Source organism: Leucoraja erinacea, chromosome 37 (assembly GCF_028641065.1).
Source record: "Leucoraja erinacea ecotype New England chromosome 37, Leri_hhj_1, whole genome shotgun sequence".
Classification (NCBI taxonomy): domain Eukaryota; kingdom Metazoa; phylum Chordata; class Chondrichthyes; order Rajiformes; family Rajidae; genus Leucoraja; species Leucoraja erinaceus.
The window spans coordinates 3,795,784-3,811,809 of record NC_073413.1 but is presented as its reverse complement, the minus strand read 5'-3'; the positions used below and the strand labels follow the sequence as shown (position 1 = coordinate 3,811,809).

The following is a 16,026-nucleotide window of genomic DNA, read 5'->3' as shown; positions in this document are numbered from 1 at the left end:
GTTCCTTCCTACACATTCCCTCCAAACCTATCCCATCCACGGACCCGTCCAAATGTATCTCTACGCTAAACTCAACAAAACTAAACTGAATGAATGAATGATTGAATGAATGAATGAATGAATGAATGATTGAATGAATTAATGAATGAATGAATTAATGAATTAATGAATGAATTAATGAATATATGAATGAATGAATGAATGAATGAATGAATGAATGAATGAATGAATGAATGTATGATTGAATGAAAACTTTATTGAATGTAACTGAACTAAATTAAACTAAAGACAGACACAAAATGTCGGAGTAACTCAGCGTGACTCTCAGTTACTCCAGAATGTTGTGCCTATCTTCGGACTTCTTCTCCTTCTTGTGTATGGCGAGCACAGCCTAAAGTTGTAGGACAACTTGTTCTATTTGATCTTATTGAGTGGGCATTGTTTGCATTCGTCGAAACAGGGCGAACCGCGTGAAGGTTGCAATCTTTCCGCCATCTATCTTCGGTGTAAACCAGCATCTGCAGTTCCTTCCGCAGCTAAACCCAGCTAAACTCCTCCAGTTTAAATACCAGTTGGAATATTTTGGAGGACCAAGTAACTAAGTAACCCAGAACTAACTAAACAACCCTGGGATGAGGTGTGAAGTTGGAACAATGGCAGCTGCCGTACGCTCCAACATAGATGGAGGGACTATAGTTGTTGGGTCCGTCAGCGTTGCTCCTGGGTTTTCTCATCGCTGCTCGCTGGTGTTTAAGAGCTGGCAGCCGTCCCGAGGGCAGTAATGAGCATGTGGGTCTTTCTGGAATTACTGGTGGTTGAGAGAGACCACAGCGCTTCCTCATCCCCGGTTTGGGCCGGCCACAGTCACCACAAGGCCAGGCCGGCCTCAATGGGCATCTGTGACCAGGCAGAGTATAAAAGGACGGGGACCTGCCCCGTACCATCAGACTTCACAGCACTGTCCAGCCCTCGTTAACCAAGGATTCAGAGAGAGGGAGAAAGAGAGAGACGGACAGACAGAGAGAGATAGATAGATAGAGAGAGAAAGAAAGAAAGACAGACAGACAGAAGAACATGAAGGTGCTGCTCTTCCTCGCACTCTTGGGTCTACTGACCGTGGGCCGCTGTAGACGTGAGTATTGGCTCCTGCCCTTCCTTCTGTCCCAGCGTACCATCGACGTGGGGTGGTGCCGTCTGTTCACCGGGGAGCCCAGCTTCTACCAGGGCCCGCTGGGAGTCGGGAACTTGGTTGCCGTCGACCGGGAGTCCCCACTCGCTCCGCCAGCAGAGGGCGACAGCCCGGCCGTGAACGTAACCGGCCCTCGTCCCGCCCCGCTGGGTGTCAGGGAGGCTCGGACGTGTGGAGATCTAGAAAACATAGAAAATAGGTTCGGCCCTTGGAGCCAGCACCGCCATTCATTGTGATCATGGCTGATTGTCCCCAATCAATAACCCGTGCCTGCCTTCTCCCCATATCCCTCGATTCCACCAGCCCCTAGAGCTCTATCTAACTCTCTCTTAAATCCATCCAGTGACTTGGCCTCCACTGCCCTCTGTGGCAGGGAATTCCACAAACTCACAACTCTCTGGGTGAAAAAGTTTTTTCGCACCTCAGTCTTAAATGACCTCCCCTTTATTCTAAGACTGTGTGGCCCCTGGTTCTGGACTCGCCCAACATTGGGAACATTTTTCCTGCCTCTAGCTTGTCCAGTCCTTTTATAATGTTATATGTTTCTATAAGATCCCCCTCCCCTCATCCTTCTAAACTCCAGTGAATGCAAGCCTAGTCTTTTCAATCTTTCCTCAAGTGACAGTCCCACCATCCCAGGGACTCGCGGCTGAGCAAACGCCCCACTCAGGCTGGAAGTGCCCAGGGGCCGAAATCCTTCTGCGGGAGCCAGTTCCCACACAACCCGAGCCACCTTTCCTCGACACCCTTCATCTCCTGCACGACATCTCCTCCTCCACACCCCGCACATCCTCGCCCTGGTCCACCGTGCCGGACACCAAGTGGCGGTCGGTGTTGCCATCCAGTCGTGGGAGGGTCCCCTAGTGGGGGTCCCTCTACTCAGGAATCCTGCCCCTCTACATCGGGGACCTGGGGTGGAGGCTACTGCTCCGAGGAGTCCCGTGCAACCCGTTTCTCTCGCGGTTCGCAGGCTCGCCGCCGCCACTACTGCGGGCTGGCAGAGCCCGTGTTCCACGTGTACATGGAGTGTGTGAGGTTGCAGCTCCTGTTCCAATATCTAAAGGGGCTGCTCCTTGTCTCCTGGCTGCTCTTCACTTCACACCCACCACCCCACCCTCATCTTTGGGCACCCCTGTGCGTAGGGGAGAGGGTTTGGGGCCGAAGGTGTCCAGGTCGGGTTGCTCCTGGGCCTGGCCAAGCTGGGCCATCCGCGAGTCACGGCGCCAGGACGTAGAGGGCTCTGCCCGAACCGGCTGCCTGCCCCTTTCCCAAGGTTACGTCCTTGTCCGGGTGGTACTAGCGAAAGACTACGTGCTGCCCACGGGCGCCCGATGGGGGGGAATTCTGGGACCGCTGGGCACCGCAGGGGGTGGGGTACATCCCCGACAAGGATTGAAACATAGTTGTGTTATAGATTATTCAGTATATTTGTTTGACTTGTATGATGGTGGTGGGTTTGGTGCTGATTTTTTCCGTACTGTACATATTATTGTAAATCGTTGATTAAATGATTTTTTGGTAAAAAAAAAGATCTGTTCACCGGCTCCCCACCGCCGCAGGCCAGTGTTGGGGGGGAGGGGAGAGGGAGACGGGGACTTACAGCGTCTTGAGGACAACGCTTTAAACCGTGTCTGCGACCGTGCATTCGTGCAAATGCGCCAGTCCCAAGTGGTGTTGCATTGGCAGCGTTCAAAACTGCGCCCTGGCACCGACTGTTTGAAGTGGAGACTTCAAATCGAGTTATAGTCACACAGTGCGGAAACAGGCCCTTCGGCCCGTCTTGCCCATGCCGACCCATCTATACTAGCCCCACCTGCCTATATCCTCTCGAAATCTAACTCTGAAGAAGGATCTCGACCCCGAAACGTCACCCATTGCTTTTTCTCCAGAGATGCTGCCTGACCTGCTGAGTTACTCCGGCTTTTTGTGTCTATCTTCCAGCTTCTGCGGTTCTTTGCTACGCTAATCCCTCTAACCCTATCCTGTCCATGGACCTGTCCAAATGTTCCTTAGACATTGTCCAAGACTAGGGAAGGAGATGCAAGGAACTGCAGATGCTGGATTGCAACAAAAAGACACAAAGTACCGGAGTAACTCAAAAGGTTACTCCAGCACTTTGTGTCTTTGAAGGGTCCTGACCTGAAACATCACCTATCCATGTTCTCCAGAGATGCTGCCTGACCCGCTGAGTTACTCCAGCATTTTGTGTCTTCCCAAGTTTAACATAGAAACATAGAAACATAGAAAATAGGTGCAGGAGGAGGCCATTCAGCCCTTCGAGTCAGCACCGCCATTCATTGTGATCATGGCTGATCGTCCCCTATCAATAACCCGTGCCTGCCTTCTCCCCATATCCCTTGACTCCACCAGCCCCTAGAGCTCTATCTAACTATCTCTTAAATCCATCCAGTGATTTGGCCTCCACTGCCCTCTGTGTCAGGGAATTCCACAAATTCACAACTCTCTGGGTGAAAAAGTTTTTTCTCTCCTCAGTCTTAAATGACCTCCCCCTTATTCTAAGACTGTGTGGCCCCTGGTTCTGGACTCGCCCAACATTGGGAACATTTTTCCTGCATCTAGCTTGTCCAGTCCTTTTACAATTTTATATGTTTCTATAAGATCCCCCCTCATCCTTCTAAACTCCAGTGATTACAAGCCTAGTCTTTCCCGATCTTTCCTCATATGACAGTCCCGCCATCCCAGGGATCAATCTAGTGAACCTACGCTGCACTGCCTCAATCACAAGGATGTCCTTCCTCAAATTCGGAGACCAAAACTGGACACAATACTCCAGATGTGGTCTCACCAGAGCCCTATACAACTGCAGAAGAATTTCTGTACATTAATACAGACAACAGCAAACTGCTCCTACTAACCAGAGCAGGAGACTGGGAGAGTATGAATGGGGGAAAGGGAAGGGACTGGAGAGAGGAACTATTGCTTATTGTATCTGTTCTCGTCGGTTTAGTTTTCAGACTCTGTACAGACAGTGTTGTGAGTCACACAGAGTGTTGTGAGTGTGTGGAATTCACTGCCTCAGAGATTCTATGGATGCTTTCAAGAGAGAGTTAGATAGAGCTCTTAGGGATAGCAGAGTTAAGGGAAGGCAGGAATGGGGTACTGATTGGGGATGATCAGCCATGATCACATTGAATGGTGGTGCTGGCTCGAAGTGCCGAAGGGCCAAATGGCCTACTCCTCTCTATTGTCTATTGAGATACAGTGCGGCAACAGGCCTTTCAACCCAACCTAGTGTGAGCCGACCTGCGATCCCCACACATTAACACTACCCGCCATTCAATGTGATCATGGCTGATCATCCCCAATCAGTACCCCGTTCCTGCCTTCTCCCCATATCCCCTGACTCCACTATCTTTAAGAGCCCTATCTAGCTCTCTCTTGAAAGCATCCAGAGAACCGGCCTCCACCGCCCTCTGAGGCAGAGAATTCCACAGACTCACAAAACTCTCTGTGAGAAAAAGTGTTTCCTCCACTCCGTTCTAAATGGCTTACCCCTTATTCTTAAATGTGTGTGGGGCCCCTGGTTCTGGACTCCCCCAACATCGGGAACATGTTTCCTGCCTCTAGTGTGTCCAAGCCCTTAACAATCTTATATGTTTCAGTGAGAGACCCTCTCATCCTTCTAAACTGCAGAGTGTACAAGCCCAGCCGCTCCATTCTCTCAGCATATGACAGTCACGCCATCCCAGGAATTAACCTTGTAAACCTACGCTGCACTCCCTCAATAGCAAGAATGAATGAGGGTGGGTGAGAGGAGGGCGGAGGGAAGAGACCAGTGTCAGCCTGGTTTTTCCGGCCTCATTAGTCTAGTCTGGACCGGAGACGGACACTGTGGTCCACTTTGGCTGGTCTGGGCACTGAAGAACAACTCTTCATTGAAGAGGGGAAGACCGGAAACCTGGTCTTCGTTGTTGAGCCACCAGCGTGGGATGAACATCGACCGGTCTACTTAGTGAGTCACTGTTTATCCGGTAACAAGCCTGAGCTATTTGCTCAGATGCTGGAGACTTTTTGAAAGTTTCCAAGCTCACCCCCACATCTTCACTTAGCCTTCCCTAGCAACCGGTTGCCGGGCAGACGAGGCGATTTATTCTTGGCATCTGACCCCTCCCCCCCCCCCCCCCCCCCCCCCCCCCCCCCCCCCCCCCCAACTCCACCCCCTGTCTATGCAGCCTCCACCCCCCCCCTCCTCCCATGCTGATGTTTAAGCCCCTTCCAATACTGGTATTTCTGTGTTAGAAACATAGAAATATAGAAAATAGGTGCAGGAGGAGGCCATTCGGCCCTTCTAGCCAGCACCGCCATTCATTGTGATCATGGCTGATCGTCCCCAATCAATAACCCGTGCCTGCCTTCTCCCCATATATAGAAGCTCAGGACACCTTTAGTCTTGGTTCTAGTTTGGGAGATAGCAGAGCGGAAACAGGCCCTTCGGCCCACCGGGCTAGTGCCGACCAGCGATCCCCGCTCACACCCGCACTATCCCGCGCGCACGTTAGAGACAATTTGCAATGAACCTACACAAACCTGCACGTCTTTGGAGCGTGGGAGGAAACCGGAGCGCCCGGAGAAAGCCCGCGCGGTCACGGAGGAGAACGTCCAATCCTGCTATCCCACTTGAGGCCTAGTCGTTGTACCCGAGTCCTCTCACCTTAAACCTCTGCTCCTCCTCTTGTGATTGAGGACTGAGTTTCCCCGCACTGCACTGTGGCTGCAGACACACGTTTGTTCAACGGGTCTGAAAGGAAACCAGAGTGTAAATATCTGCTTCCCTTCAGGTCCAGCCTGAACTTCCTGAGAGGTTCTTGGATGGAACAAAACCTCAAGACGTGACGTGGCTGATCCCACTCAGTTCACCGAGTGCAAGGAAGGGCAGACTCACCATAGCCTTAAGCATAGGACGGTACAGCACAAGAACAGGCCCTTCTTGCATATAAGATTGTTAAGGGCTTGGACACGCTAGAGGCAGGAAGCATATTCCCGCTGTTGGGGGAGTCCAGAACCAGAGGCCACACACAGTTTAAGAATAAGGGGTAAGCCATTTAGAACAGAGACGAGGAAACACTTTTTCTCACAGAGTGGTGAGTCTGTGCAATTCTTTGCCTCAGAGGGCGGTGGAGGCCGGTTCTCTGGATGCTTTCAAGAGAGAGCTAGATAGGGCTCTTAAAGATAGCGGAGTCAGGGGATATGGGGAGAAGGCAGGAACGGGGTACTGATTGGGGATGATCAGCCACGATCACATTGAATGGCGGTGCTGGCTCGAAGGGCCGAATGGCCTACTCCTGCACCTATTGTCTATTGTCTATTCGGCCCACAATGTCTGTGCCGAACATAATTACAAGGCCATCTTAACTTTAGACGATAGACTTCAGAGACACAGTGCGGAAACAGGCCCTTCGGCCCACCATCGATCATCCGCACACTAGTTCTATGCTAACCCACTTTCTCATCCACCCCGTACACACTTGGGGGCAATTTTACACACGTGTGGGAGGAAACCGGAGCACCCGGAGAAAACCCACGCGGTCACAAGGAGGACGTGCAAACCCCGTACAGACAGCACGGACAGTTAGGGGCGGCACGGTGGCGCAGCGATAGAGTTGCTGCCTCACAGCGCCAGTGACCCGGGTTCAATCCTGACTAAGGGTACTGTCTGTGCGGAGTTTGCACGTTCTCCCCGTGATCCCGTGGGTTTTCTCCGGGTGCTCCGGTTTCCTCCCACACTCCAAGAACGTGCAGGTTTGTCGGTAAATTGTCCCTAGTGTGTGTGTGTGTGTGCGTGGGATAGTGTCGGTGTGCAGGGATCGCTGGGAGGAATTCGGGGAAACCTCCACGCAGGTCACGGGGGGGAGAACGTGCAAACTCCGCACAGACAGCACCCCTGGTCAGGATGGAAGCCGGGTCCCCGGCGCTGTGAGGCAGCAGCTCTACCCGCTGCGCCACCCACCGTGCCTTCGTGGTGCGGTGCTGTGGCAGCTCCCCACTCGCTCCGGTCTAACTCCAGCTTGGCCCCCTTGTGATTGCAGACATCAGGCACGCCCTGGCTCGGCGCAGTGCGGGCAGCGACAGCGATAGCGGCGAGTGGAACGGGCGCGGCAGCGATAGCGGCGACAGCGGCGACAGCCACGGGCGCGGCTACGGCGACAGATACGGCAACGGCAACGGCAACGGCCAGGATAACGGCTACGGAGACGGATACGGAGACGGATACGGTGATACCAGCAGCGATAGCGGTGACTCCAACAGCGACGAGAGTGACGAGAGTCACAGCCACGGTGAGTGCCCGCTACCTCTCCTCATCTTCCTTAGCCAGAGGGTGGTGAATCTGTGGAACTCATTGCCACAGACAACTGTGGAGGCCAAGCCAGTGGGCATTGTTAAGGCGGGGATTGACAATTGACAATAGACAATAGACAACAGGTGCAGGAGTAGGCCATTCGGCCCTTCGAGCCAGCACCGCCATTCAATGTGATCATGGCTGATCATCCAACTCAGTATCCCGTACCTGCCTTCTCTCCATACCCCCTGGTCCCCTTAGCCACAAGGGCCACATCTAACTCCCTCTAAAATATAGCAGGATTGACAATTGACAATAGACAGTAGACAATAGGTGCAGGAGTAGGCCATTCGGCCCTTCGAGCCAGCACCGCCATTCAATGTGATCATCCCCAATCACTACCCCAAAGTCTTGACTAGTACGGGCGTCAGGGGTTATGGGTAGAAGGCAGGAGAATGGGGTTGAGAGGGAAAGATAGATCAGCCATGATTGAGTGGCAGAGTAGACTTGATGGGCCGAATGGCCTAATTCTGCCCTGATCACTTATGAACTTATAAAGGTGCCCCAGCTTTAGACGTTAGATTTTTTGAGATGTAGCAGGAAACAGTGCCTTCAGCCCACCGAGACCGCGCGGACTAGCGATCACCCCGCTCACTAGCACCATGCTGCACACACACTGGGGACAATTTATAGGAGCCAAATAACCTGCAAATCAGCATGTCTTTGGAGGAGACCCACATTGTCACGGGGAGAATGTACAGACAGGACCCTAGTCAGGATCGAACCTGGGACTCTGGCAACAACTCTACCGCTGTGCCACCGAGACACCGCCCATGAAGGTGTCCCGACCGACCTTTGGGGCGTACCCCTCCAAAACTTCCCCCTTCCCCGCACTCCTGCCCTGCCGACCTTTTTCCTCTCTGAGCTGCCTGATTGAACGGTTCCCGACTTTCGAAAAATATCCCTGGGGTCGTTCTCGTAAACCTGCCCTGGACCCTCTCCAGCAGCAGCGACATCTTTCCGCAGATACAGGGCCCAAAACTGCCCGCACTGTCCCGAACGTGGCCTGACCAGCGCCTTATAGAGCCTCAACATTATATCCCATTTACCACATTACATTATTGCATTCTCATCCGCTCAAAATAAACGCTGACACTTTAAAGCACTAATCGCCCTCAAACCCAAACCCTGGATGAAGACAATTCTCAGCCCCCAGACGCCAGTCACGAAGTATCTTGGAATTTCTCCGGAGATGAAAGAACAGGTCGGCTGGGCGTGTATTCACTGGAATTTAGGATAAGGGGGGATCTTATAGAAACATATACAATTCTTAAGGGATTGAACAGGCTAGATGCAGGAAAAATGTTCCCGATGTTGGGGGAGTCCAGAACCAGGGGTCGCACAGGTTGAGAATAAGGGGTCGGCCATTTAGGATTGAGATGAGGAAAAACTTTTTCACCCAGAGAGTTGTGAATCTGTGGAACTCTCTGCCACAGAAGGCAGTGGAGGCCAATTCGCTGGAGGTTTTCAAGAGAGAGTTAGATATAGCTCTTGGGGCTAATGGAATCAGGGGATATGGGGAGAAAGCAGGAACGGGGTACTGATTGGGGATGATCAGCCATGGTCATATTGAATGGGGGTGCTTGCTCGAAGGGCCGAATGGCCTACTCCAACGAGTCTATTTTTTTTTGTCGATGTTTCCAAGTTGCCGGGCCTGTCGAGTTACTCCGGCGCTCCGTGTCTTTTCCCCGGCCCAACGGGGAACGGGCTGGCCGCTCCCATCTCAACGTCACGTGCTCTTCTGTTTCAGAGCCTAGTGGGAACGGACGCGGCGTCGTAGACCACAACGGGAATGGGAACGGGAACGGGAACGCCATTGTGACCGGCCACGGGAACGGAGGCTGGGACGGCAACGGGAACGGGATCGACAATGGGAATGGGAACGGGAACGGAGACGGGAACGGCAACGGCCACGGCCACGGCCACGGCCACGGGCAGGACAATGGGAAGAGACAGGACAACGGAGACGGGAATGGCCATGGAAACGGGATCGACAATGGAGCCGGCGACGGAGACGGGAATGGCGATGGGAATGGAGGTACGTGATTTTGAACCCTTTGCTCCAGTCTTTATAAGTTCATAAGCTCTAGGAGCAGAATTAGACCATTCGGCCCATCAATTTAATTCTGCCATTCTGCCATGGCTGATCTATCTCTCCCTCTCAACCCCATTCTCCTGCCTTCTCCCCATAACCACTGACACCCGTACTGATCAAGAATCTATCTATCTCTGCCTTAAAAAATATCCATTGACTCTGTTGCAATGAATTCCACAGATCCACAGCCCTCTGAATAAAGAAATTCCTCCTCATCTCCTTCCTAAAGAAACGTCCTTTAATTCTGGGGCAGTGACCTCTGGTCCTAGACTCTCCCACTAGTGGTAATATGCTCTTCACATCCACTCTATCCAGGCCTTTCACTATTCGGTAAGTTTCAATGTACCCCCCCCATCCTTCTAAACTCCAGCGAGTACAGGCCCAGTGCTGTCAAACGCTCATCATATGCTAACCCACTCATTCCTGGGATCATTCTCGTAACCCTCCTCTGAACCCTCTCCAGAGCCAGCACAACGTTCCTCAGATACTGGGCCCAAAACAGCTCACAATATTCCAAATGCGGTCTGACCAGCACTTTATAGAGTCTGAGGAAGGGTTTTGGCCTGAAACGTTGCCTATTTCCTTCGCTCCATAGATGCTGCTGCACCCGCTGAGTTTCTCCAGCACTTTTGCGGGGATCGCTGGCCGGCGTGGACTCTATACTGAACTTATTCCATGTCCGTCTTCCATGTTTCAAATGTTGACATCACTGTCATCGTCAGTCCTGAAAAGGACGCAGTCGTCTCCGTGCAGTTTTCTATAAAGCTTTGGTCATGAACAATTTGAGGAAGGACATCCTTGTATTGACTGTCTAGTAGGTTTACAAGGTGAGAATTCCGGGTGCACCATCTCGGGACTGTCATATGCTGAGAGACGGCAGCGGCTGGCCTTGTACACTCTGGAGTTTAGAAGGAGAGATAGACTCATTCTTGATCATATACGGGTGTTAAGGTACATGGGGAAATGCAGGAGAATCAGGTTGTTGAGAGGGCAGCAGCATCTATGGATCGAAGGAAATAGGTGACGTTTTGGGAGTAAAACCCTTGGGTTTCGGAGATAAAACGTCGCCTATTTCCTTCGCTCCATAGATGCTGCTGCACCCGCTGAGTTTCCCCAGCGCACTTTTGTCCACCTCCCCTGCACACAGCATCTGCAATTTCCTTCTTAAACACCTTATAGAGCCTCAGCATTGCATCAGCATTGTATTCTAGTCGTCTCGAATTAGATTCTATAAAGCTCCAATCATGAACAACTCCAAACTCTGTAAGACTGTCTAGTAGAATGTTCCCGAGTGAGAAGGTCTGGTGCACCATCTCGGAACTCATTGCCACAGACGGCAGTAGAGGCCAAGTCAGTGGATATTTTTAAGGCGGAGATTGACAGTACGGGTGTCGGGGATTATGGGGAGAAGGCAGGAGAATGGGGTTGAGAGGGAGAGATAGATCAGCCATGAGTGAATGGCGGAGTAGACTTCAGTTTAGTTTAGAGATACAACGCCAAAAGAGGCCCTTCGGCCCACCGAGTCCGTGCTGACCAGCGGCCCCCGCACACTAACCCTACCCTGCACACACACACACACTAGGGACAATTTACAATTTTACCCGAGCCAATTAACCTACAAATCTGCACGGCTTTGGAGTGCGGGAGGAAACTGGAGCACCCGGAGAAAACCCACGCAGGTCACAGGGAGAATGTACAAACTCCATACAAACAGGTCCCTGTGGCGCCCCCTGGCGGTGTGAGGCAGCAGATCTACACTTGCTGTGCAAGACTCATGGTCCACAAACCAAATCTGAATTGTGTTCTTTAATATTCCAGGTACAGCACTGGCAGATTCCAGTGACTCCAGTGATTCCAGCGATTCCAGCGATTCCAGTGATTCCAGCGATTCCAGTGATTCCAGCGATTCCAGCGATTCCAGTGATTCCAGCGATTCCAGCGATTCCAGCGATTCCAGACTCCAGCGATTCCAGTGATTCCAGTGATTCCAGTGACTCCAGCGATTCCAGTGACTCCAGCGATTCCAGTGACAGCAGTGATTCCAGTGGCTCTAGTGATTCCAGTGACTCCAGTGACAGCAGTGACTCCAGTGACTCCAGTGATAGCAGTGACTCCAGTGATAGCAGTGACTCCAGTGACAGCAGTGACTCCAGTGATTCAGGAGACTCTAGTGACTCCAGTGATAGCAGTGATTCCAGTGATTCTAGTGACTCCAGTGACTCCAGTGATAGCAGTGATTTCCAGTGACTCCAGTGATTCCAGTGATTCCAGTGACTCCAGTGACTCCAGTGATAGCAGTGACTCCAGTGACAGCAGTGACTCCAGTGATAGCAGTGACTCCAGTGACTCCAGTGACTCCAGTGATAGCAGTGATTCCAGTGACTCCAGTGATTCCAGTGACTCCAGTGACTCCAGTGATAGCAGTGATTCCAGTGATTCCAGTGATAGTAGTGACTCCAGTGATAGCAGGTGATTCCAGTGATTCAGGAGACTCTAGTGATAGTAGTGACTCTAGTGATTCGAGTGACAGCAAAGACTCCAGCAGTTCCAGTGACTCTAGTGGTTCCAATGACAGCAGTGATTCCAGTGATTCCAGTGATAGCAAAGATTCAAGTGATTCTGGTGATTCGAGTGAAAGCAGTGAATCTAATGATTCCAGTGACTCAAGTGATTCGAGTGACTCCAGTGAAAGCAGTGAATCTAATGATTCCAGTGACTCCAGTGGATCCAGTGACTCCAGTGGATCAAGTGATTCCAGTGATTCCAGTGATTCCAGTGACTCCAGTGACTCCAGTGGATCCAGTGGCAGTAGTGATTCAGGTTGAGTACTATTTTCTGTTTTTTAACATTAATTTTATTATTGCATAAATTTAAAACAATGCAGGTGTCATGTGGCACAGAAACTGGCCCTTCGGCCCATGCCGAACAAGATGCCCCATCTACACTAGTCCCAGCTGTCTGTGTTTGGCCAATATCCCTCTAAGGTACAGCACAGAAACAGGCCCTTCAGCCCACTATGTCTCTGCTAAACACGATACCAAGTTAACTAACCTCTACCTGCTCGTGGTCCATATCGCAGACAGACACAGAATGCTGGGTAACTCAGCGGGACAGTTCCCATCAGCATAGAAACATAGAAACATAGAAATTAGGCCTCTTGGAGTAGGCCATTCGGCCACCCCTTCGAGCGTTGCACCGCCATTAGGATAGGATCAGAGGGCTGATCCAAACTCAGTATCCCGTACCTGCCTTCTCTCCATACCCTCTGATCCCCTTAGCCACAAGGGCCACATCTAACTCCCTCTTAAATATAGCCCATGAACTGTGCCTCGACTACCCTCTGTGGACTCAGAGAGTTCCAGAGCCTTTCACCACTCTCTGTGTGAAAAAAAGTTCTCCTCGTCTCGGTTTTAAAGGATTTCCCCCTTATCTTTAAGCTGTGACCCCTTGTCGGACTTCCCCAACATCGGGAACAATCTGTCCTGCATCTAGCCTGTCCAACCCCTTAAGATATTTTTTAAGTTTCTATAAGATCCCCTCTCAATCTCCTAAATTCTAGAGAGTATAAACCAAGTCTATCCAGTCTTTCTTCATAAGACAGTCCTGACATCCCAGGAATCAGTCTGGTGAACCTTCTCTGCACTCCCTCTATGGCAATAATGTCCTACCTCAGATTTGGAGACCAAAACTGCAACTGCACTAAGGTGGGTCTCACCAAGAGGCCCTATACAACTGCAGTCTCTGCTAAACCTACTCCCAATAAACTCAATCTCTGCCTGAAGGAGGGGGTGATGTTTCGGGTCGAGACCCTTCTTCAGACTGAGTCAGGGGAGAGGGAGGCACAGAGATAAGGAAAGGAAAGGTGTGAGACTGAGACATCAAAGTTGGGCCGAAGGGCTGTATAATTAGAGTCTAAAGACACCCTCTCGATTAGTGAGGACTTCAATGAGATCAAGGAAAATGCAGAACAGATCATTGTTAGCTGGGGGAAAGGTGACATCGAGGCCGATGTTGGGGGAGTCCAGAACCAGGGGCCACACAGTTTAAGAATAAGGGGTCGGGCCATTTAGAACGGAGACAAGGAAACACTTTTTCTCACACAGAGAGTTGTGAGTCTGTGGAATTCTCTGCCTCGGTGGAGGCCGGTTCTCTGGATCCTTTCAAGAGAGAGCTAGATAGGGCTCTTAAAGATAGTGGAGTCGGGGGATGTGGGGGAGAAGGCAGGAACGGGTTACTGATTGGGGATGATCAGCCATGATCACATTGAATGGCGGTGCAGGCTCGAAGGGCCGAATGGCCTACTCCTGCACCTATTGTCTATTGTTGCTTCTCCCTCCCTTCTCATGTACTTGCGAACGTGAATCATCAGCTGGGATCTAACGTCCGGTTTTTCCTTCTTTTCCAGGTAAGGAGACGAATGGCAAACAGACGGGCGGCAAGCATTGAGGGGACAGAGGCCTGTCGGGGTGGGGGCCTCCGCAGCTCCTGTGTGCAATTGTCAATAGTCATCAATAGTCATCTATCGTCGTGTCGACTTAGAAGCCTTCATCCCCGCTTCATGTGTGTCCGAGCGGGGAGCTGGCGACAGTGTGGTTCTTCAATCTGTGTCAAACGCAATAAAGCAATGTTCTGTGAGCTGGCTGGTCCTTTTAGACTTGTAGAGATTCCGGGGGGGGGGGTTTCTGCCGTCGATGGTCACCCCAATGCCTGGTCATCGAGTCGTACAGTCAAACGGAGCGGAAACAGGCCCTTCGGCCCACCGAGTCCATGCCGACCACTCACTCCCTCTCATAGAAACATAGAAACATAGAAATTAGGTGCAGGAGTAGGCCATTCGGCCCTTCGAGCCTGCACCACCATTCAATATGATTATGGCTGATCATCCAACTCAGTATCCCGTACCTGCCTTCTCTCCATACCCCCTGATCCCCTTAGCCACAAGGGCCACATCTAACTCCCTCCTGAATATAGCCAATGAACTGTGGCCTCAACTACCCTCTGCGGCAGAGAGTTCCAGAGATTCACCACTCTCTGTGTGAAAAAAGTTCTTCTCATCTCGGTTTTAAAGGATTTCCCCCTTATCCTTAAGCTGTGACCCCTTGTCCTGGACTTCCCTAACATCGGGAACAATCTTCCTGCATCTAGCCTGTCCAACCCCTTAAGAATTTTGTAAGTTTCTATAAGATCCCCTCTCAATCTCCTAAATTCTAGAGAGTATAAACCAAGTCTATCCAGTCTTTCTTCATAAGACAGTCCTGACATCCCAGGAATCAGTCTGGTGAACCGTCTCTGCACTCCCTCTATGGCAATAATGTCCTTCCTCAGATTTGGAGACCAAAACTGTACGCAATACTCCAGGTGTGGTCTCACCAAGACCCTGTACAACTGCAGTAGAACCTCCCTGCTCCTATACTCAAATCCTTTTGCAATGAAAGCTAACATACCATTCGGATCTCACAGCATCTCCCCCTTTCCCAATCGGCCACCATTCTCAACCCCATTCTCCTGCCTTCTCTCTCCCCCGTCACCTTTGAAGCCCTCACTAATCGAGAGTGCGTCTTTAGACTCTAAATATACAGCCCTTCGGCCCAACGGGTCCGTGCCGACCAGCGATCACCCCGCACACTAGCGCTATCTGGAGTATTGTGTGCAGTTTTGGTCCCCTGATTTGAGGAAGGACATTCTTGCTATTGAGGGAGTGCAGCGTAGGTTTACAAGGTTAATTCCCAGGATGGCGGGACTGTCATATGCTGAGACAATGGAGCAGCTGGGCTTGTACACTCTGGAGTTTAGAAGGACGAGAGGGATATCTTATTGAAACGTATAAGATTATTAAGGTACACAAAAAAGCTGGAGAAACTCAGCGGGTGCAGCAGCATCTATGGAGCGAAGGAAAAAGGCAACATTTCGGGCCAAAACCCTTCTTCAGATTATTAAGGGTTTGGACAGGCTGGAGGCAGGAAACATGTTCCCGATGTTGGGGAATCCAGAACCAGGGGCCACACAGTTTAAGAATAAGGGGTTGGCCATTCAGAACGGAGATGAGGAAACACTTTTTCTCACAGAGAGTGGTGAGTCTGTGGAATTCTCTGCCTCAGAGGGCGGTGGAGGCCGGTTCTCTGGATGCTTTCAGGAGAGAGCTAGATAGGGCTCTTAAAGATAGCGGAGTCAGGGGGTATGGGGGAGAAGGCAGGAGCGGGGTACTGATTGGGGATGATCAGCCATGATCACATTGAATGGCGGTACTGGCTCGAAGGGCTGAATGACCTACTCCTGCACATATTGTCTATTGTCCATCCTACACACACTAGGGTTCAATTTATTCACCATTTTACCGAAGCCAATAAAACCTGCACGTCCTTGGAGTTTGGGAGAAAACCCATG

General features: G+C 51.2%; 2 protein-coding genes across 2 annotated transcripts; both read left to right on the top strand.

Annotated features, from left to right (window-relative positions):
• Positions 1-203: 203 nt before the first annotated feature.
• On the top strand, positions 204-10,319 carry LOC129713804 (uncharacterized). The gene is made up of 3 exons (XM_055663111.1): positions 204-1,132; positions 7,237-7,485; positions 9,298-10,319. The coding sequence occupies exons 1-3, from the start codon at positions 1,075-1,077 to the stop codon at positions 9,591-9,593; spliced, it is 603 nt and encodes a 200-aa protein (XP_055519086.1). The 5' UTR covers positions 204-1,074; the 3' UTR covers positions 9,594-10,319.
• Positions 10,320-10,923: 604 nt separating this feature from the next.
• On the top strand, positions 10,924-14,277 carry LOC129713704 (dentin sialophosphoprotein-like). The gene is made up of 4 exons (XM_055662955.1): positions 10,924-10,941; positions 11,573-12,065; positions 12,112-12,462; positions 14,048-14,277. The coding sequence occupies exons 1-4, from the start codon at positions 10,924-10,926 to the stop codon at positions 14,086-14,088; spliced, it is 903 nt and encodes a 300-aa protein (XP_055518930.1). The 3' UTR covers positions 14,089-14,277.
• Positions 14,278-16,026: the final 1,749 nt, after the last annotated feature.

Coding starts and splice junctions, on each gene's coding strand:
- LOC129713804 (XM_055663111.1), top strand. CDS start 1,075: ATGAAGGTGCTGCTCTTCCTCGCACTCTTGGGTCTACTGACCGTGGGC. Junction 1,133..7,236: donor GACCGTGGGCCGCTGTAGAC/GTGAGTATTGGC, acceptor TTGTGATTGCAG/ACATCAGGCACGCCCTGGCT. Junction 7,486..9,297: donor TGACGAGAGTCACAGCCACG/GTGAGTGCCCGC, acceptor CTTCTGTTTCAG/AGCCTAGTGGGAACGGACGC.
- LOC129713704 (XM_055662955.1), top strand. Junction 12,066..12,111: donor CAGTGACTCCAGTGATAGCA/GTGATTCCAGTG, acceptor CAGTGATAGCAG/GTGATTCCAGTGATTCAGGA. Junction 12,463..14,047: donor CAGTGGCAGTAGTGATTCAG/GTTGAGTACTAT, acceptor CTTCTTTTCCAG/GTAAGGAGACGAATGGCAAA.